General features: G+C 50.7%; 1 protein-coding gene across 8 annotated transcripts in view; it reads left to right on the top strand.

The window, feature by feature from the left end:
• Positions 1–20,458, top strand: part of LOC115612645 (zinc finger protein 185-like) — a 35,708-nt gene that overhangs the window by 439 nt on the left and 14,811 nt on the right. For 5 of the 8 annotated variants that reach the window (XR_003993105.1, XM_030497192.1, XM_030497190.1 and 2 more), the window contains exons 2-14: positions 9,665–9,740; positions 10,592–10,730; positions 11,608–11,667; positions 11,995–12,033; positions 12,366–12,440; positions 12,727–12,801; positions 13,427–13,507; positions 14,513–14,596; positions 15,963–16,001; positions 16,608–16,682; positions 18,477–18,551; positions 19,197–19,277; positions 19,692–19,760. Coding sequence is in view for 7 of the 8 variants with exons in the window: in XM_030497192.1 (XP_030353052.1) it covers positions 9,716–9,740; positions 10,592–10,730; positions 11,608–11,667; positions 11,995–12,033; positions 12,366–12,440; positions 12,727–12,801; positions 13,427–13,507; positions 14,513–14,596; positions 15,963–16,001; positions 16,608–16,682; positions 18,477–18,551; positions 19,197–19,277; positions 19,692–19,760 (917 nt within the window). In the remaining variant the exon portion in view is untranslated. Of the gene's footprint in view, positions 1–2,000; positions 2,155–9,644; positions 9,741–10,591; positions 10,731–11,607; positions 11,668–11,994; positions 12,034–12,365; positions 12,441–12,726; positions 12,802–13,426; positions 13,508–14,512; positions 14,597–15,962; positions 16,002–16,607; positions 16,683–18,476; positions 18,552–19,196; positions 19,278–19,691; positions 19,761–20,458 lie in introns of those variants that run through there. The other 3 variants (XM_030497188.1, XM_030497191.1, XM_030497189.1) reach the window with 3 other exon arrangements.

The raw sequence follows: 20,458 nt of genomic DNA, 5'->3' as shown, positions 1-20,458 counted from the left end.
GGCATCAGGAGGCTGGAGAGTGAAGAGACTTTAGAGAGTCGATTTGACAAGGCTTGAATGGTGGTTCACTTGGAAGAGAAGTCTCTTGTCTCTGTATCTCACCAGGCTACGTGCTGTGCTGTATGTCTTTCACTAACAACTCATGCACCCAAGTTGTGATGGAGCTGCCAGCTCGGAAATAGATTCTTTGCTGCTCTCCCTTGCCACCACACCCCTGACCATGACCTGTCTTTTGAAGTTTTGTACATGTGCTTGGACCTGTATCTTCAATGTAACTTCATCTCCTGCACCTATCTCCTCTTAGTTAATTAGAACAGCAGTTCTTGTTGTGCTCCTTTCCTCTGAGTGCTGATAGACAGCTGATGGTTTAGCCTGTGTGGGTGCCAGTTCAACAAACTAGTTGCCTGCATGTAGTAAAACAACACTCAGCTTCTGTGTGTATTGGTTTAGCTTCTCCTTATCAATTTCTTTTGGTGTCTTAACATCAAGGTGCTCATGATAGGTGCTTGCTTGTTTGTTTGAATGTTCATTGGGGAACAGTGTGTTCACACTGGAAAACAAGCGTAGTCCTTAGAGCCTGGGGTGTCCCTTCTGCTTGCTTGGCAGAGCACCACCTGCACCCGAGAGGCTGGCCAGGCTGTTAGTCACTCTTATTTCAGGAAAGAACCTGAATAAACCTTCAGCAAACGATGGGATGACTCAGGGGTTACTGAAAATAAAGCTGCACTGTCAGCTGGAGCCCTGAAGCAGAGGATGCTTCATAGAGGTAGGGTCTGGGCTGCGTTTTAAACAGCCCACTTCAAACACCTCGTGTTTCCCTGGGTTGGACACCCCACTGTGCCCACTCCCAGCTCAGGGTGTGCATCTGTGGATATTACATCTGCTCTCCTGCCCCTATCTCGGCTGGGATCACCAGCAGCCTCTGGGGAAGGAAGCTCAGCTGAGCTTGTGGTGTTGCAGCCTGAGTACATCAGAAACAAAGATCTGGGATCGGAGTCACAACGTTGACATCAGGGCTTTTCAGACCTTATCTTCCCTGTGCTGCTGGGAGCCAGGGATGGGCTACTAGTCCTGTTAGAGCACATCCCAGCCCAGCCTGCTGGGGTTTGCCCACTGTCCTACAGCAGATCCATCACATTGCTGCAAGGAGAGAACAGGAGCCCTTCTCTCCAGCAGCTCATCTACTACAGGCGTGGCAATACTTCTGGTTGGTTCATGGGGCAGGAGAAAGTGTGAGTTGAGGTGGGGGGAGGATCTGAGAGATGCTTAGTTGGGGCTTCATCACCTTCTCAGCAGCATGCAGCAGTCCTGGGCTGAAGCCCTGGTTTCTTACAAGTGCTCTAAACTCATGTCCCCAACCACCAGTCTTTAGGAACTGGCAAAATGAGTGTCCAAGGGTCCTGTTTTGCCCATTCAGAGACTCACTAAAGCTGGGCCTCAGGGGTCTTGTGGTGACCACAGCAATTAGAAGGGGAGCTGAGCTGAGGAGGAGCAGAGTACCTGGCAATTTCCTCTGCAGTGAATAGTGATACTCACTCACACCTGTGCACCTCATTTAATTAGTTACAACTAGACAATCACTACTGGGTGCTAATTACACCAGTCCCTCGTGCTACCTGGGTACCACTGCTGCAAGTGGCTCTGAGTCTCAACGGCTTGCTAGTACCTGATAGCTGTAAGGTGGCTGCTTTCCCCTTCCTGCAGGGCTGGGAGTGCTTGGCCTGGGATGAAATTCAGTGGGGTGAGAGCTGGGGGGCTGGAAATGCTTGTCTTGGGGTGAAATTCAGTGGGGTGGGAGCTAGGGGGCTGCTCTGTGCTGCCCCATTGCAGCACAGGGCTGGGGAACACGGCATTTGCTGGAGAATGTGAGGAATGTAGAGGCGAGCTCACGGGGAGGGGAGACCTGTAAGGAGAAACCTGTTTGATTCCCCTGAAGGGCAAAACACACCCAAGTCTCCTCCTCAAAACAAGGCTTGGCTTCCAGAGCCAGCCCTCTCAGCCCTGGCAGGTAACACTCAGCCTCACCCACAGCTGCCTCTGCTGCCATCCAAGGTACCCGCTGCCGGCCCGGGGGGGCTGAAGTGCCCGGAGGTTGCTTGCAGGCTGCTGCACATCGGTCTTTGGGGGCACACCACAGCTGAGGAGCCTCTGCAGGTAGGGCTGGGCAGGGGCTTGGTCCTCTGAGCCCCACAGAGGTGCTGCTTCTGGTGTTTCAGGGTGTTTTTGGGGTGCTGCTGCTTCTCTCCCTGCGCTCTCTGCCTGGGGAGGAGGAGAAGGAGGAAGAGGAGGGCTGTCCTTTCCTGACCTGCTGATGCAGGGATCTGGGGGGTGAGGGAGATACCTTCAATCCTCTTCCTGCAAGGGGAATTGAAGGTCTTTTCTGTAGTGTGTTGGTTCAAAGAGTGGCTCTAAAATGATGCTTGAGTACTGCAGGGATGGTGTTAGCACAAGTACACCCATGAGGCTGAAGAGGGGAGGTTTGAGTGTGGCTCTTTGTTGCTCGCCCCTGTCTGATCAGAGTTCTCTCCTTTACCCATTGTTCCACATCTTTCCAAAACCTGTCCCCCTCTTAATTTACCTGGTAGAGCAGTGGCATGGTGTGAGCTAACTGGGGACAGCCTGTGTGGGCAGGAGTGAGCAGAGCCCAGACAACACCAGTAAATGTGAGCCTATGACCCTTGACAACCTCTTGAGAGGCTTGGGGTGAGCTGTGGCTCTTTCTGCCTCTCCATCCCCACCTCCCAGCACTCGTGTGGGATGGAGGTGGGTGCAGGTAGAGAGATTTTGCTCTCTCTTGCTCTGCCTTGTTTTGCTCTCCCTGAATCAGTATGAAATCAGCACCCTGGAAAGGTGTGGTACAGCTGGTGAGGAGGAGATGAGCACCTCCTTCAGCCCTTGCTTCATCCCAGCTTGGTGAAGCCTCCTCTGTTTCTCCATCCCCACCCCTCTGCTCAGCCCTGGGCTGCTCCAGGACAAACCCCTCGCGGGAGGATGAGCTGGGTTCAGCAGCACAGGTTGTTCCACCTCAAGCTGGGGAGCAGAGATGTCCCCCCATCACACTGATCAGGATGTTCGACTGGTTTATTTTAACCACCCACCCTAGTTCATTCCCCAAATTTATCAGGTTTTAATTGGAAGTCCCATTTCCCTGAATGTTTTCTTTTTCCTTGGCAAAACTTGGTACCTTCTCTGCAATGTCATGAAGCTTCCATGAGGTTTTCTGCCCTGCTCTGTTTGTGGGACGCAAACACAGAGCTCTGCCTTTGAAAGCAGAAGGAACTTTTCCTTCTGTCTTGCTTTCATCTCTAGACATCAAGGCTTAAGGTCAAGGGCATGTGGGTGCGGTAAACACCCTCCACATCCTTCTTCCTTTTCAAATACAGAAATTAGTTGAGCAATTAGGAATTAATGCCTTGTAATTAGAGCAATGAATCTGTATACCCAGTATAGGGAAAAATGATCCAGTTCTGGGCAGTAACAGCAGCAAGGTTTGGGTTTGGAGGGGTCACACTGCAGAGGTTTTACAGCAGAGCCCCAGGTTGATCCGGGACAGGTTTGGGTGCTGCTCTGAGTCAGTGTATGCTGCACATTCCTGACCCAATAGCTCACATCTTTGCCAACTTCATCTGGTCAGACTGAATCCTTGTGTTCTTATGGGGTGTGTGGTTGCAAGTGAATGACAAGAAATGGTGATGGTGCATTTGCAGCTTTCCTGGACATGGCTGAAAGGTGTCTGTGCTGCTGTGAAGGAGTTCTGTGCAGGCTTCCCCAGGGCAGTTGCAGGGTTTCATCTTTTCCCTCCTCTTGTAGCCTGGCTGCTCCTTAGAGCATCTCTGCATGCACTGAACAAGGTAGGGATGAGCTGATGTGTCGCACAAGCCTAGAAGGGTTGATTTAAGATTGTCTGGACTGCTTCAACTATTGCATTGCTCATGGTTCACAAGTTTAACTTGGGATATCATCGAATCATAGAATGGTTTGGGTTGGAAGGGACCTTAAAGTTCAGGACCTTAAATGAACCTAGTTCCAACCTCCTGCCATGGGCAGGGACACCTTCCACTAGAGCAGGTTGCTCCAAGCCCCGTCCAGCCTGGCCCTGAACACTGCCAGGGATGGGGCATCTCCTGGTGCTTCTTAAATATCACCATTGGAACAATGTTAAATAGTCGCTGCATGGTAAAGGGGAAAGGCAAGAGTAAAGCTGGTCCTTCAGAGAAGTTGAACATTGCCTAAAATGTGAGGACTCACCACCCTGCCTGTACAGATGATCACCCAGCTGGGCTTTAGCTGTGCAGAGGTGGTTATGCATGAGTTTGTCTCCATTTGAAAGCCCACAGCCATCCAGTTGCTCCTAATACTGAGTCAATATGCGAACAATAAGTGTCATTTGCCACTGAGGCTCAGTCCAAGTCCAGGACCGTGCCTCAGGCTGTGGTCTGCCCTTTCAGAGCTGACAGCCTCCCACTTCAAACATGTTCAGTGTGCAGGAGGTGGGATGAGATCCTAAATTGCAGGTTGTGGCTTCCCAGTGTGACGCCTGAAGTGTAAGTCCTGTTGCCACTGGTTTCCTCAAGTGCAGGCAGTGGGATGGAAGCATCCATCCTTCCCAGGCACGGGATGTCACTCAGGTCAGAGCTCAGAGGTGAAATAAATCTAGTTTTAAGGATGTTGGCTCCAAATTGTCACAGCCTCCGGGCACAGATCCAGTGTAAACTTCCTTTACTGCTTCAAACTTGGTGAATTTAGTAGAAAGGGTTAAGTGTGCCCTGGCAGGGCTTAGCTGGGTCAGGCGCAGTCTAGCCAGGCTGCTCTCCTTCACAGCAGCTCGGGTAACAGCTACATAAAAGCGTAACACAGGCACAAAGTTTGCATTGTGTGCTCTGGCTAATGCAAGAGCAATGTGAGTACGTGCCCACACCTAACCCGTGCAGTCAGGAGCAGCAGTCCCACAGCCTGCCTCTGCCTCCTGCGGGCAGAGCTGGGCTGGATGTGCTGAGTGCTGAACCAGGGTCCCACCTCTCACCACATGGGCTCAGAGCAGGGCTTGGGATCCTGGTTTAGGTCCTGGTGACAGGATTCTCAGCAGGGTTTAAGAGGTTCAAATGAAGAAGGGTGACACCTTTTGCAAGCTTTAAATACATTTTAATTTGAGGACTGTGAAGGTCAGAACAGGCCTCAATTAAACCAGGATGTTCTTCTGCATGACTGAGCTCAATCCTGCTGGTGCTGAGGTCCAGCATTCAGGTCACTGGCCAAGTCCTCCATTGGCACACAAGTTCCTTGCTGGTGAAATGAGTTTTGTGCTTCAACCCAGGGCCAGGGGGAGCATGTGAGAGCTCCTTGGAAAGCAGCGAGGTGGCACGGGAGGGCTCTGCTGCCTGCAGGTCCTGGGTCACAGTAGGTGAGACAGGACTGATCTGCTGTTGGTCGCATAAGTGATGCCACGAGGGCTTTGGGCGGAAGGAAAGAGCAGGTTTAGGGCAGTTTGTTGCCTGTTAATGACCTTTGTGTTGAAGTATCAAGAGTTTAACTTGGTCAGCATGGGTCAGCTGCAGGTACCTGGCCAGAAAGGGGCTGGCTTGGCTGATGCAGCACAGAGCATCTCACTGTGCAGCTCTCGCAGGGACCAGCACAGTAAAGGGATCCTGGTGCCCTGGACATCAAAGGGAGATCCCATCCTGCAAGCAGGGAGTGAGGCACGGGGAACAGGAGTGCTGTAACATGAACTGATGCCTGGCCTGGGCTGTGTGGACAGATGGGGAGTCTAAAGGCAGCCGGTGGCACTCCAGGAACTCTGTATTTACAGGATCAAAGCAGCTCTGCTTCCTTTCCCAGGGCATTCATTCAGTCCTCCGAACTGGGTCCAACACTGGATCCAGCTCATCACCGGGATGAACGGAGGGCAAGGTGCCCATTAAGGGCTATTACTGCAAGTGCCCTGCAAGCTCCTAACAACAGCAGGCTAAAAATGGTTATTAACATGGTAAAGCTGCAGTTGGTCCATCACAAAGGAGGATGCTGGCAGGTTTTTCTTCTGTGCTTGCAGGTAATAGGAGCTGCAGTCAGCTTTTAAAGAACAGTGAGTGTTTCATCTCCTGGGGTGTAATTACAGCTTTTTTAAGTGGCTTACATGGAAAGAAGAATCATTCCCAATTAAGTGATGGGCTGCTGATTTCAGTCACTTGAAGAATTTATTAGCAAAGAGGGCCGGTGTGGCTGCCCATCAGCTTGTGCGCAGAGGACTCTGAGTGGGTAAGGATGTATCACCCTCTGCCAGCTGCCCAGAGCTAAAAACAGTGGCCGTGGGGACAGACAAGAGCACATCAGCCCATGGGCTGTGATCCGTAGGGATCACGCCCTGCTAAGGATAAGAGAGGAGTTTGTGGTGCCTGAGCCATCTCTTCTGCTGGTACCACTGCTGGTGGTTCCCACTGGTGTGGTCCCTGGGCAGCTAAAGCAGCTCATCAGCCTGTTTCGGGTAGCTCAGCTGCCTGCTCGCCTGGCAGGGTGACGGGTTTCACCAGGACCTACTCTCTGGAGTGCTGCTGAGAGACAGAGACTCTCCCATTACAGCACTGGCGTAGCTGGGAGCTGCTTTATGAACTCAAAGTGCATTGAGACACCCGGGGCAGGGCTGGGACCACTGCAGCCCCGGAGCACGCCGAAGGGGAGCTGGGCTGGTGCCTTGCCTGCAGGCGGACGCGCCCTGCAGATTGAATCTAAACATGGTTTCAGCTCCCTTTCCTTATTAAACACCTTGTAATTGCTCTCATTCAGGTGGTGAGGATCTCCAGAGGTAATGTCTTCATCAGGCTGGGGGAGACTGCATGGAGCAGCCCTGAGGAGAAGGACTTGGGGTGTTGGGTGAGGAGAAGCTCCCCATGACCCGGCTTCAGAGTGTGCTTGAGCCCAGAACCCCCTCGTGTGCTGGGCTGCACCCCCAGAACGTGAGCAGCAGGTCAGGGAGGGGATTGTCCCCCTCTGCTGCGCTCTGGGGAGACCCCCCCTGCAGTCCTGATCCAGCTCTGGGGTATGGTGTTTGAATTTGCACCCAAATGTGCTCTGCACGGGCAGTGCACGTGGCTCTGTGAGTCACAGACCTTTTAAAACAGATGAAATCCAAGTTATTTTAGCTCAGAAGTCTCTAAGAAGGTGCAGGAGGAACTGAATTGTGTCCATTGTGCTACTTAGGAAGTATCCCTAGCTTTGTGTTTGACAGGTAGGTCATGGATGGATATAGCTGTGTCTGAAGTATTGCCATGGCAATGCCTGGCTGTCCCTGCTGAGGAAGGAGCTGCTCCTCCATGGTCAGTTGGGGGGTTTATTGCTTGTTTAGTGTCTCTGTAGCAGATTGTGCTCACGAGTTCATGTCAGTCCCAGGTAAAAGTCCTACTGTAGTACACCACAGCTTCCTGAAGCCCAAGTGCCAGGGCTCTGCCCACATGGAAATCGGTATGTAACTGGGAAGAAAGGCCTGCACTGGCTTTGTTTCAGTGAGGAGTTAGGACACAGGGAGATCCCAGACCTGGACAGGGCACCTGGGAAGTGTTATACCGCAGGAGCAGCCTGAAGCTGCTGGACAGCAAAGGAGATACGTGGCTGTGTGTCCACAGCCAATGGATGCAATTCCTTCCTTTCTGGGCTGGGTGTCACACAACCCAATCTCCCATTTGTTTCAGCATCCCAGGACACTTTGCACACATGGAGCCTGAGGTGGCTCTGTGAGGTTGTCCAGGGAAAGCGTGTGAAGGGAATTGTCCTCCAAAGCCCAGTGTTTTGGAGCAAACCAGGCAATGCCTAATGGTGCAGCAGGGCCTGCAGGAACTGTTGGGATCAGGAAGTGGGGAAGGACTATTGCTCATTCACATAACAATGGCACCCAAGGGTGCGAATCGGGATCAAGGGCCTGGTGCTGTGTGGACACTTAATAGGAGGCACTTGGCTCTGAAGGGCTCCCACTGGACTTATGGAGGAAAACCTGCTGTATAAATAGGGATTTTTATTTAAATGGATTTTTGTTTTGTCTCAGATTTTATTTGTAGTGAATATTTGGGAGAGACTGTAATTCCCTGGCCAGCTCTGGTATCTAAACAGTGACTTGGTGACTTATTGCATGTCCTTTTGTAATAGAGATGTTCCTACTCACACAGCAGAAGCATCTTCTGTGAGACAGTGAATAAACAGAGGACAGAAAGGTGTGTCCAGCCTGGCAGAGCTGCTTCTCTCGCTATATGGTAAGAGGGAAGGGATGGGTCTAGTTTGAGGCCGAAGAAAGAGGTTTTGCTCTATACAAGAGGTATAGATACTCAAAACCTGAGACCTGCTTGTTGGTGAGTGCAGATAAGCATCCCAGAGGATTTCAGGGTTGGCCGCCTCTGTGTGCCAGGAGAAGAGGAAGCAAGTTGATTGCTGTTATGCTCCTCTCCCATGCTACATGTGTTTCTGTGGTGCTCCAGCTCTGGAAGCTGTGTGCATGCAGAGTGCTCTCTGTCAGCAGCAGGGTGCTGTAGACATGAGCATGTGGAGTACCCCTCAGTGCTGCCAGAGAGGCTTTTCCTGGCTCCCAAACTCACGGGCTGTGCTCCCAGCTACTGAATGACTCTCACAAGGTGGAAGCTGCTTTTGCATCCTAAACTCTCCAGAAATCCTGCCCACTCCAGTGAAGCCTGGGACATAACCCACTGGGAGAGAAAGTATTTGTCTCACATAAAGTCTGGAGGTGCTCAGAGCTGAGGGGACACGTTCCACTGGAGTGGGTTGCTCCAAGCCCCTGTGTCCAACCTGGCCTTGAACACTGCCAGGGATGGGGCAGCCACAGCTTCTCTGGGCACCCTGTGCCAGCGCCTCAGCACCCTCATAGCAGGGTCAATTAAATGGGCATGGGAAGGGGGATGTGGGAAGGATAAGGACAGAGGTGGGCTGCCTGCTCCTGGGGAAAGCTGAATTAATGCTTGGGAGTGTTTCAGAAGGGAGAGGGAGCCTTGGGGTAATAGCAGAGAGCTTGTTCCCCACCAGTGCAAACTGGATGAGGAGTGGATGGTGCAGTGGGTAGATCTGCAGCTGAGACAAGGCAGAGGAGCAGAGCTTGCCAAGAAGCAATGCTGTGAGATCAGTGCTCGGCATTCCTCATGGGCGTGTGGCTTCGCGGCGGGACTGCAGGAACAAGCCCACCAGGAGATAACAGCCTAATTTTAGATTCGCAGGCTCCTGAACAGGGCTGGGTGTTTTCAGTAATGAATAGCATAGGCACTTAGGAATCCAGGTTCAGCAGAGAGTTTTGGCAAGGCAAGGTTGGAGAAGCTGGAAGTTACCTTTGATTTTCTCCTCTGAAACAAGAGCTCATCCCATTTTACATGAAAAACTGTAGAGTGAAAAAGGAAAAGAAACATTTCTGATAAAGATTCTACTGATCTCCAAACAGTGTGTCTGTTTTGAGGGGTTTTGATTCCTTTTGTTTGCTCACAAATTAAAAAGTCCCATGGATTTGACTTTTCCTACCCTTGATGCTGAAGGTACATGGCATGGGGAGAAAGGGGCAAGACTGGTTGATATGGCAGAGCCTCGCCATGCGCCAGGCTCTGTGGCTGCCCTGCTGCTGTGATGCTCTCCCTTCCACAGAGCTTCACAGGGTTTTATAGCTTTTCCCCTTTTCCATTTCTTCCAGGGGCTTGTTGTCTTCAAGCAGTGACTGAAGGGGAAGGTGCTTCCGAGAACCATGATGTCCCTGGGAGTCACCAAAGGTAATTCCTTTCCCCATCCCAGGCTGCTGGGATCTGTCCGCTGTCATGGCTTTGCTTTGCTGTATCTGTCTCTGATCAACTCCCTCAGTGCAGTGTGTCCAAGGCAGGGGACACCTCTTCCTTAGCTGGGACCTGCTCCAACGTGAGCTTCGGAATGACAATGCATTTGGCTATAATTTCAGTAGCCATGAAGGTAGGGAGAGCTGGAGAGCTTAGAGCCTGGCTGAGGTTTTGAGCTGAGACCACCCTTCTGCAGTGTGCAGTAGCCAGACAGCAATGAGAACACTGCCTTTATTACTGATAAACTCCTAAGGATGTGTTATCATCAGAGGAGCGTGGAACAAATCATACTGGGGCTGCCAGGCTGCTCTGAGTGGTCCCGGGGACATCCCCACGCTGCAGAACTCTGTGTCAGGCTTAGATTTAATTTTAAGCAACATGCTCACGGGACTTAGATGTGAATAGATGGAATGATGCTTCCAAATCCAGAGGTAACCTGAAACAGTAACAGGGAGAAGAGTGGAAATGCCTTATTTCCATTAGCAATAGATTTAGTTTGCAGTTGTCTTTGGTCATCCTGAGAGAAAATGACTTGCTAATGTTAAAGAGGGCTCTGAAAGGAGAGAAAAACCTGTGTGAACCTCTGCAGAGGTGAGGCAACAGGGCCGGTTGTTCCTGCAGTCTGGATGACCACTTGTCTCCATCCTTCATCAGAAGGGGCAAAAGACTCACCCAGTGTTTGAGTCTCTGACTGCTCCCTGAGCTCTCGCCCAGCTCACCTGCTGACGGTGCTAATCCTTCCCTCTCTCAGCAACCCTTCTCATTCCTCCCTTTCCCTCTGCCTCTCCCAGGACGTGCCCTTCCTCCCACGGATGAAGACCGCAGGAGGATCATTAAGCAGATGAAGGTTCGCACCACCCTGAAAGGAGATAAGAGCTGGATCCACCACCACAACTCGGACTCTGAGGATGAGAAGAGCAGCAGCACGCTGTAAGTGTGGCCAATGAGGAATGCTCCTCTTCTCCCTTCCCTTTCCCACATCAGCCTCCCCGGAGTACTCTCTTCTCCAGCCTACAGAAGCAGCACATGTGCTGCTAGCATCTTTTGAGGTCCCCATGATACCAAGAAATGTCGCTGCCAGAGGGAAGAGGTGCTCCTGCTTATCTCTTGTTAAGTGCAGGCTGGGGAGAAGCTCTGGGAAATGCCCTTTCCCGGGAGCTGGAATTCAGCAGCACAGGCAGGTCTCAAGTCTTTGGGAGAACTCCAAAGTTGTTTGAAGCCAGATTGTGTTTCACCATCTCCAGGGTGACAAAGGCAGGAGCAGACCTTGATGGGAGGGAGTTTAAGTGGTAAAACAGCCAGGTCTGCATCTCCCCCTGCAGCTCACAGGGCTGTGTAACACAGCAACCCTTGCACCAGGGAACACAACCTGCACCAGCTCCTCTTTGATTAGAAACAAATCCAAGCCCAAATCGGTCTTCTCCTAGCAACTCTCTTCAAAAACATAGAATCACAGAATCATAGAATGGTTTGGGTTGGAAGGGATCTTAAAGCTCATCCAGTTCCAACCCCCTGCCACGGGCAGGGACACCTTCCACTAGAGCAGGTTGCTCCAAGCCCCTGTGTCCAACCTGGCCTTGAACACTGCCAGGGATGGGGCAGCCACAGCTCCTCTGGGAAAAGTCTGTGCCAGCGCCTCAGCACCCTCACAGGGGAGAACTTCTGCCTAAGAGCTCATCTCAATCTCCCCTCTGGCAGGTTAAAGCCATTCCCCCATCCACTGATGTCCAGCATCCTTGCCATGTTCAGTGAGGCAGCTCAGCAAGAGCAGAAGTTCCTTATGTCACTGTGTTCTCTCTTTACGCAGGTCTGGACGTGCTGGTGGGGGACCCGCAGCCCCAACACCCAGTGCTCCCCAGAGTGACAGGTAATTTTGGGGACCCATCCTGTTGCTTCCTTTCTGTGTTATCTCATGGGGTCAGTGCACACTTTCACTGGTTCTTCACAAACCTGTGCTCTTTCTTCACCTCCTCATAGCCACTCACTGCTGTGACTGATGAAAAATAGCTTCTGGGGAGAGCCTGCATTGTTCAGTGTAATGTCCTACAATTCTGTGTGCAGAGCTGAGGTTACACAGCCCAGTAATTTGGATTGTTAGCTTGAATGCTAACATAGACATTTCCCTTTCATCTTGGTGCTGCTGCTGCTGTTTTCCCCATGTTTCTTTACTCACTGATGTCTGTTCTTTGTGCAGGTCTGCTCCCTCCAAGCCTCAGTCTGGTTACCTCATCAGGTCAGTATAAAGTGAGGTGTATTTGGGCTGCTGGGGAAGGAGAACTAGATCAGGAGCAGCAAGCATGAAAAATATTACTATGTCTTGGGGTTCTCCTGTTAGGAACATTACAATGCTCAGGGAATACCTTGGTCAAGAGAGAGTGTTTCCTTTAATGGGTAGCTTGATGGTGATGTTAACAGAGTCTTAGATCTCCTCTGTGTGATACAGTGATCAGCACTTTCCAAGAGGACACACAGACACTGTTAGGCCATAGAATGGCTGCAAGTCTCTTAATTTGAGTTCCAAACTCTGTTCAGCAAAACAGTTTAATGTATCTCTTTCCTCCCCAGAGGGGTGTTCACAAAAACCATTGATAAGACCTCTTCTGTGCCAGATTCTTCGTCTTCTAATGAAGCACAAAAAAGGTACATGTGTGTCTTGGAGCAGCACCATCCCACAGAGGGTTTGCTCATACTGGCAGCTCACAGTGGCCCTGGGGAAGCAAAGCAGACCTCAAATCCTAGTCCAAGCCTGTGCAAAGGAGACAAACGCTGCCCTTTAGTTAAACAACATTCCCCGACTTCAGAGAGTGGATATTTGGCATCATCCTGTTTCCCCCATCACATGGAGCATGGGCTCGCCTGGGGAAGAGGGAGGTGAAGGATGGGAGATGGGGAGGGTCATGTTAACGTGTGGTTTGTGCATCTGCAGCACCACCACAAAGCGGCCCAGCCTGTGCCGCTCCTCCTCTGGCTACAGGATGACCACTGAGGACTACAAGAAGCTGTGAGTGTGCCAAGGGGAGCAGCATTCTGCCTGTGCCAGGCTCAGCAGCACCTCAGTGCTGAGCAGAGCCTCAGTGCAGGCTGAGGCTGCCCATGTGCAGGATACCCAGACATGGCTTCGTCAGCCAGGTGCTGCAGAGCTTCACTAGAAACTGAAGCAGTTCCCAGTGCTCCCTTCAGGCCTGGGTGGGCATCAGGGGTCCCTCAAACTGGTAACAGCCTTTGTGCAGAGTGAGCTTTATCACTAGGTAGTAGTGAGGGCAGAAGCTGGAGGATGCAGCCTGGGGACTTGGTTTGCAGCATGCTGGCCTTTCTGCAGCCAGGGGAAAGGAGGGTCCTTGTGACAGAGCAGCACTGCTGATGTTTCCTACACAGCTTTTCCTGTCAAAGACTGTGGCTCTAATCTGGAATGCAGCTGAGCATTTATTGATGAACCAGCCTCTAGGCTTAAGCCCTCGACTAAGAAAACAAAATCCTATGGGACACATGCATGGAAAATATGTCTTCCACACTTGTGTGCAACACTTCCAGGGTCTGAACCCACTGCCACATACCTTGCCCTTGGATTTACCTTGGGTTTCTACAGAAGCAGTTCCTTTACCCTGGCTCTTCCCTTTCTGTTTCAGAGCTCCATATAATGTCAAGCAAAAATCAGTGGACTTGGATGAGGAGGATGTGCCTTTTACTCCAGATGAACACAAAAAGAGGTATGCTCTCAGGTAACCACCTTCTGCTTGCAGGGGCAGTGACAAGTGGACTTCACTGCAGTTTAACTGTTACTGGGAGGGTCAGTTTGATGATTGCAGCTGAGCCATTAGGGCTCATTGCAATAAGATAATGATAAGCAGATATTTCTACCCAGAGCACAGCTATGCCCATGGGTGACTGCACTCCCAACCACATATAATTAAAAGCCTGACATGATTCAACCTGACAGCATACCCCAATTAATCTGTCAGCTTGGAAATAGGTTGTGGAATCCATCAGCTGCATAGTGTGTATGTGGAAAGATAGAGACTACAACCAGGCTGGCGAGGGGAGGAACTAGTGAGGGGAGGAACCACCTTTCAGAGCCCACATGTGTGCCACTGACTCTGGACCACGGGGGACTTGCACCTAAGTGCAGATCCAGATGAGCCTCTGGTTCTCATCCCAGGAGTAGAATGTGTTTTGTCTGTGTGGTGGATCTGCATCGATGTAGCCAGAGTCCCTGTTGCTTTTGGTCAAGTTTCTGAAGATACTTTTCCTCAGATACGAGGCTTTTACAGATGAAAACTTGGTTATTTGCCCACAGCAAAAGTCCTTTCATGGATCTGCACCTCTCCCTTGGCACGTCTGGTGGTACTGATGCCTGTAAGACATGTGTAGTCCATGTAACATGTCAGCACCAACGCCTGTGTCCCATTTTTTGGTCCCATGGTGTGCAATATTAACAGTCCAGGTCTTCAAAAGGAGAACTCTGTGTGCCCTCCTGGAAGAGGAAGAGTTGTTTTTCCTTCTACTTTACAACCATATGCAAGTGCTGTGGCCCAGCATCAATGATACTAAAGAAAAAGACCAGATGTTGTTACTCCTTTCAGCTCTGGCTGGATTTCTGCTCCGCAGAGCAGGGCTGGCGCATGGGTTGTTCACCTCATGTCTCTTCAAGGCTACAGGCAGCAGCCACTGAGAGCATGAGCAGAATGTGACCTCTTCTCTTCCCTCCCCTCCAGGACAGAGGCAGCCAACAGTGTCCTGAGGCGCAGCGCCAGCAGGGAACGCGCTTACGTCCTCTCTGCAGCCAAGAAAAGCAGCGGGTGAGCACGCAGCATGGGGCAGGGCAGGAGCTGCAGGGGGGGCTCGCAGGGGTGGTGGCCTGAGCCAGGCCTCTCTGAAGGGGATGGGTTCCTTTCCAATGAGAGGAGAAGACAGAGCTGCTGTCTCTTCAGGAGTGCCAAGGGTATCTGCACTTGGGGCACCAGGCATTTGGAGGCCTGCAATCAAGACTTCAGTGTTCAGACTCAGTTCTTGCTACTGCTCTCTGCAGTGTGTTGCATGCAGGGGGAAAATCAGAGCAAATACAAACTGCGTCCACCATGGATCAGCTTTTTGCTACAGTTTGCCTTTATACTGTAGATAATAAGATTTACAAGGTCCTGATCTTAGCTGCAGCTTCATAATAGTTCTATGAGGGAAAAAGAAACTGTGATGTGGTTGTGTAACAGGAGTGTTAAGATGTGTGGGAGCTACTTGTGTTCAGGGCTTTTTTGTCCATCTCTTTCCTGGAAAGGGTAAAATGAAGCAGATTTCCTAGGTCTCTGATCCCCCGGGAGCCATCATGGCAGTGACTTTTGCAACTTGCTTTCACTGTAAATCCTTTTCCTCTTGACATAATTCAGGATGACACAATGAGGCACCAAGAGGTTGCAAGGGCAGGAGGAAGCAGAGAGGCGATGTGCCAGCAGCGCTCACCTGTGCCCAGAGTGGGAGAAGTGTTTGGATGGTGCTACAAGAAACCTGGAGAGGGGCTTTGGACAAGGGTCTGTAGGGACAGGACAAGGGGAATGGCTTTAACCTGCCAGAGGGGAGATTGAGATGAGCCCTGAGGCAGAAGCTCTTCCCTGTGAGGGTGCTGAGGCACTGGCACAGGGTGCCCAGAGAAGCTGTGGCTGCCCCATCCCTGGCAGTGTTCAAGGCCAGGTTGGACACAGGGGCTTGGAGCAACCTGCTCTAGTGGAAGGTGTCCCTGCCCGTGGCAGGGGATTGGAAGTGGATGAGCTTTAACATCCCTTCCAGCTCAAACCAGACTGGGATTCTCTGGGATCCGTGAGGCCATTAAGGGTGTTTGCACTGGCTGTTAGTTCCTCTGGGTGGCAGGTTCATATGCAGGAAGAAAAACAGCCATCAGGAAGGTATGAAATTAAAGAAGCCCTTTGGGAGAGCTTCTTTACTTCACATGTTGTAAGTAGCTGCTCCTCCTATTTTTATTTCCTCTGCTCTGTAATTTGCAGAGGTTTAACACATGTGGTCACTGCCAGCTCTGCCCAAACAGTGTTACATGACCCCTTAATGCCTTGCACCGTCTGGGTCAGTTTGGGTCAGAGCCTCTGTGGGCATTGCCCTGCCCAAAGTGTGTTTTTTACCTTCAAACTTTTAACTCGTGCCTTTATGTTTCCTTTACAGCAGCCCAACACAAGAATTTCCACCCTTGTTTGCCAAGAGGTAGGTCACTGGCCCTCTGAAGTACTGCTGGGGTTGTGTTTGTCTCTGTGCTGTACCAGGGATGCTATTAGTGCTGGGACAGGAGATCCTGGGTGTTTCAAAGCACAGGAGGGACATGTCCCTTAAAAAGGATGCTCTGAGTTGTCTCACACTGGCCTTTGAGAGCCCAAAGAGTTGGAAACACTGAGAATACAGAACTGATGATGCTTTAGGTTGTGGGCAACCTGAAACAAAGAGAGGCTCTTCACCGCCTTTTTTCTTCCAGGAAAGGCTGGCTCCAACCAGCAGGGTGAATGTTCTTCAAGCATTTACCTTCTAAAGCAGTGGGTGGGATGGGGAATGATGCCTTGGGCACTCTCTGGGATTTCAGCATTCAGCTGATGCTATTTGTAAAGCAACTGTGTCAGCAGAATGCCACTGATCTCACTTCATTCAGCTGAGGTGTTCACCCATGGCAGAGCACAGGGAGCATGAGGAGCAGGAAAATCTGCCTCTAGGGGAAACAGAGGGAAAACCTAGTTTATGGGAAACAAGGATAAGCTGCCTGAGTCAGCAGTGGGAATAGGAAGCAGTGATATTTGTCTCTCTTTTTTTGCCTTTTGAAAGAATTGAGATAGAAGAGGAGGGACAGCAGAGGAGGAGTTCGACTGGTTCCTGCAGGTTCACGCCAGATGACACCAGGTATTTACCTCATCCTGGAGTAGTGTGTTGTTTTTCTCTGGTTTCAGAGCACCTGATTTGCCAGCTTTGCAGATAACTGCATTTACCTGAAGGTAGCAGCTGACTGAACACAACTAGAGATGGGGGTTTTCAAAAAGGCTGCTCAGAAAATCCCAATTGCCCCTTTTTTTGCCAAAAGGGAAATATCCAAAATGAAAATGACATGGGCTGACTTGGTGGAACAAACGGGCAGGCACAGGGGGAGGCATAAAGTGCCCAACTGACAGTCCTGGGGGTGACAAACTGCATTTAACAACAGACCAACTCTAATGTGGGTCAACCTGCCCCTGAGCCCCTCTGCTCATCACACTCCTCAGCCCTGACTTCCCAAGGAGCTCACACCACAGGAATGAGCCTGGTGGCACTTCTGGAGAGACAACTCCAGGAGGAGTCAGAGCAACCATCAGATAGTGATGATCTTCCTTTACTCCCAGACTGGCTGTGTGACCTGACCTCATCACCTAGACATGAAATACTCAATGCCTCGCTATCTGCTCTCCCCTGAGCCAGCTCCCTGCTTCCCTTAGAGTTAGATTTAATTACTCTGCTCTGATGGCAGCAGAGAGGTGTGAGCAGAGAGGTTGGAGAGGTTCATTAGCTTTAAATTGATCTTTGCTTCGATGGGAAATGTTTAGCCTGGTTTCAAACCCCCAGCCCCTTTCACAGGCTACTGTGAAGCCCAAGTGCGGGCAGGAGCAGTGACAGACAAGCTGGAGCATTCTTTCTGTCGTGTATGAGACCTGGGGACAGGCTGTCTCTGGTCTAAAGGGGCAGCAGTGACACTGTCCCTTAGCCCACACTGCTCAGAACAGCCGCGCGTGGTGTGGGGCTGAGTGAGATGCAGAAATGCTTGGCTGAAATGGAGATATTTGCCCTAGGAGGGAGAATCATGGAATCATGGACTGGTTTGGGTTGGAAGGACCTTAAAGCTCATCCAGTTCCAACCCCCTGCCACGGGCAGGGACACCTTCAGGTTGCTCCAAGCCCCGTCCAACTTGGCCCTCTCTAGATACTGGAGCACGGTCTTCCCTGAGCCTTCTCTTCACCAGGATGAAGAAGCCCAACTCTCAGTCCGTCCTCATGGAAGGATTCAGAGAAGAATCCTCATAGGATTCTCCTATGTTTTCAAGCAGATCTGTTTCATTTGGGATTCAGCTCTGTGTTCCTGCTCTGAGGGGTGGCTTGATGCCAGGCAGCAGCATTATTGGCTTCTCTGCCACTCTGGTCCTTAGTGGGCCCAGCAGGGAGCCCAATAAATGGGGCCTTTCAGCCCGAACCACTTTGTTTTCAGGATGAAGGAGCTGCCTCATGAATGTTGGTACCAATTCTGTGCCATTGTGGTGTGGGTTTGAGGCAGGGCTGGGAAGCAGTTTTCCTCCTTCCCTCACAGGTTACACACATGCACATAGCAAAATCAATTTTGTGGATGCACTGAGCTTTAATCTGTTTGGGGAAGTTGGGTTTCAGTGCAAACTCAAACACTGGGGCTAGAAACAGCTCCAGAGTGTTAAATAGGAAAAGGCAGTTTCTAAAGACAGAGTATTTCAGCAGAAAGGCAGATTCTGGTCACATCAGTGCAGCAGTGCACGGGGACAGCAGCACTTGGGAGTTGTTGCACAGCAACAAGGTTTGGCCTCACTGCCCAGGAAGCAGGCACCAGAGCTGTGGGCCAGATGAGGATGTGTCCCCACACACAGAAAGCACCTAAAAATCTTCTGGGTTTAATGCTTTGTTACTTGGTTGTTTTATTGTCAGTACTAATGGGCTAAGAAAAACCACCACTGGATCTTCTTGGAATGAGCCAAAGACAACAGCAGTGTCTCCCTCCAGGTAAGTGCTGCAGCACAGCCAGGAGGTCTTGGACATCATCTGCAGCTGTATCAGCCCACAGGTAGTTGCGTAGGTCAGAGAATCCTGTGGGCACCCCTCTGGGGGGTGAAATGAAGCACATTTGTCAGCCTTGTACACAGGAGACTTTTCTTAGATGTAGGCTGCTGTTTTAAAGAAGGTTTCATGTCTGAAATCCATGTTATGTCCTGCAAGGATCTGACAACACCCTGATAGAAGTGTTCTAACCTGAAAGGAAAAACTCAAACTTGCCAAAATTCACCTCACTAAAGATGTGTACGGGATGATTTTCAGTTGCTTTTAACTTTGGTTGACTTCATGACTGGGGTATAAAAATGTTGACCTGGGTTGCCACAGCACTGCAAAGAGCACTTTGCTTTACTGACCTGGTTCTGTTGGGTTTATTCTATGTGTGTAGTTGGCAGAAGGCAGCTATTCTTGGCAATGTCAGTGTTTTAAGGTAAAAATTGCTTCTGATAAGATGACTTTGTAAGTGAATGTATTGAAAAGAGTGATGAGTGTGTTCCATTTTATTCATTCACACTTGAACGCAGGGAAGCTTTGGGCAGCTGCAGTGGGGAGCTGGCTCCTTCAGCAATGACAGCTTCTCTTTGCCTTCTCTTGCAGCCCTGAAACAGGCACCAAGAGCCAAACAACCACATCCTTGAGGGAAACTTCAGAGAGAATCTCCACTTCTGCTGAAATCAGGTCGGGCTGTTGGCCCTGCATCACCCCAAAGCTCTGCTAAGGATAGTGAGGGACGTGCTGCACTTTGTGGTCTCCCACCACACAATTGCTCTGGACACAGTGCAGTGCTGGAACAATAAATACCATAGCACTGAGAATCTGAGAAAGGAGCTTTACAAAACCCTTAGAAATCTGTGAGGAAATACACCCAGATGGAAGCTATGGGCCTCCCACAGCTTGAACATTACCCGGTTCTTTATGATGCCCAGAAATAGCAGAGCTTTCTGTCTCCTTAACTGATGAGGATTTCATTTTAATCCAATCCCTGCATTGTAGGCAGCACAGTTCCAACAAGCCCCTTGCCCCAAAGCTCCTATGCCTCACATTGTGTCCCTTCCTCTCCCTGCCTAATCATTTTTGCTGTTTCTCTTGCAGAAATGGGGAAAATGGACAGGCCCCTAATGGGAAATCCTCATCTGAAACCGTGTCACAGCATGGGGACGGGTAAGCAGTTGAGAAAGGCTGATCTGTGCTGCTGAACATAAGGTGTAACCCTGCTTTTTGCTCAGACACAGCATATACCTGCTAGTGGTCTCGAGCAGATGGGATCTCCCCAGTCATGGTCCTGGGCTGCACTCCAAGAGCATCATCTGCTGGCTAAGCTGCAGCTTGCCAGCTTACTCTTCCTTCACCTCCCTCAAGGATTCTCCTCTCTGGATCAGTCCCTAAAGAGTCTACCTCATGCATTCACTCTTCTTATTACTGCTCCAATTGCCTCCTCGCTGCTGTTCCCTGGGGAGCTGCTTTCTCCTCCAAGGGATGTGCTGAACCTTGGTTGCTGGTGGCTCCTGCTGACATTGGTTCTGGTCCTCTGCACCCTGTAGAAAGTCTGAAGGGGTGGCTGAGCAATGGGAAAGTGTAGAAAGATCTGTTGTAAGGAGGAAAACCTGAGGAAGGAACTGATTGGGAAGCTAAAGGCATGGGTACAGGTGATGGGCATGTTAAGGGGCAGAGCTCTGACTTGAAGTTGAGGGCAGGGAAGCTTCTGGCTCTCCTGAGAAATCACTTCTTCCTTGTACACTTATGTCCAGTGGTCTTTATCCTCTGGACTGTACACAGGAGCATTTCAGATACATAAAATATACCCCATGTTAACAGGGCTCTTTTGTTCTCAGTGTTACCACCCTGAATGTTTGGCTGTC

Source organism: Strigops habroptila, chromosome 9, assembly GCF_004027225.2.
Source record: "Strigops habroptila isolate Jane chromosome 9, bStrHab1.2.pri, whole genome shotgun sequence".
NCBI classification, from domain to species: Eukaryota; Metazoa; Chordata; class Aves; order Psittaciformes; family Psittacidae; genus Strigops; species Strigops habroptila.
Note: the sequence above shows the minus strand (reverse complement) of the source record. Positions and strands in the feature narration are given on the sequence as shown.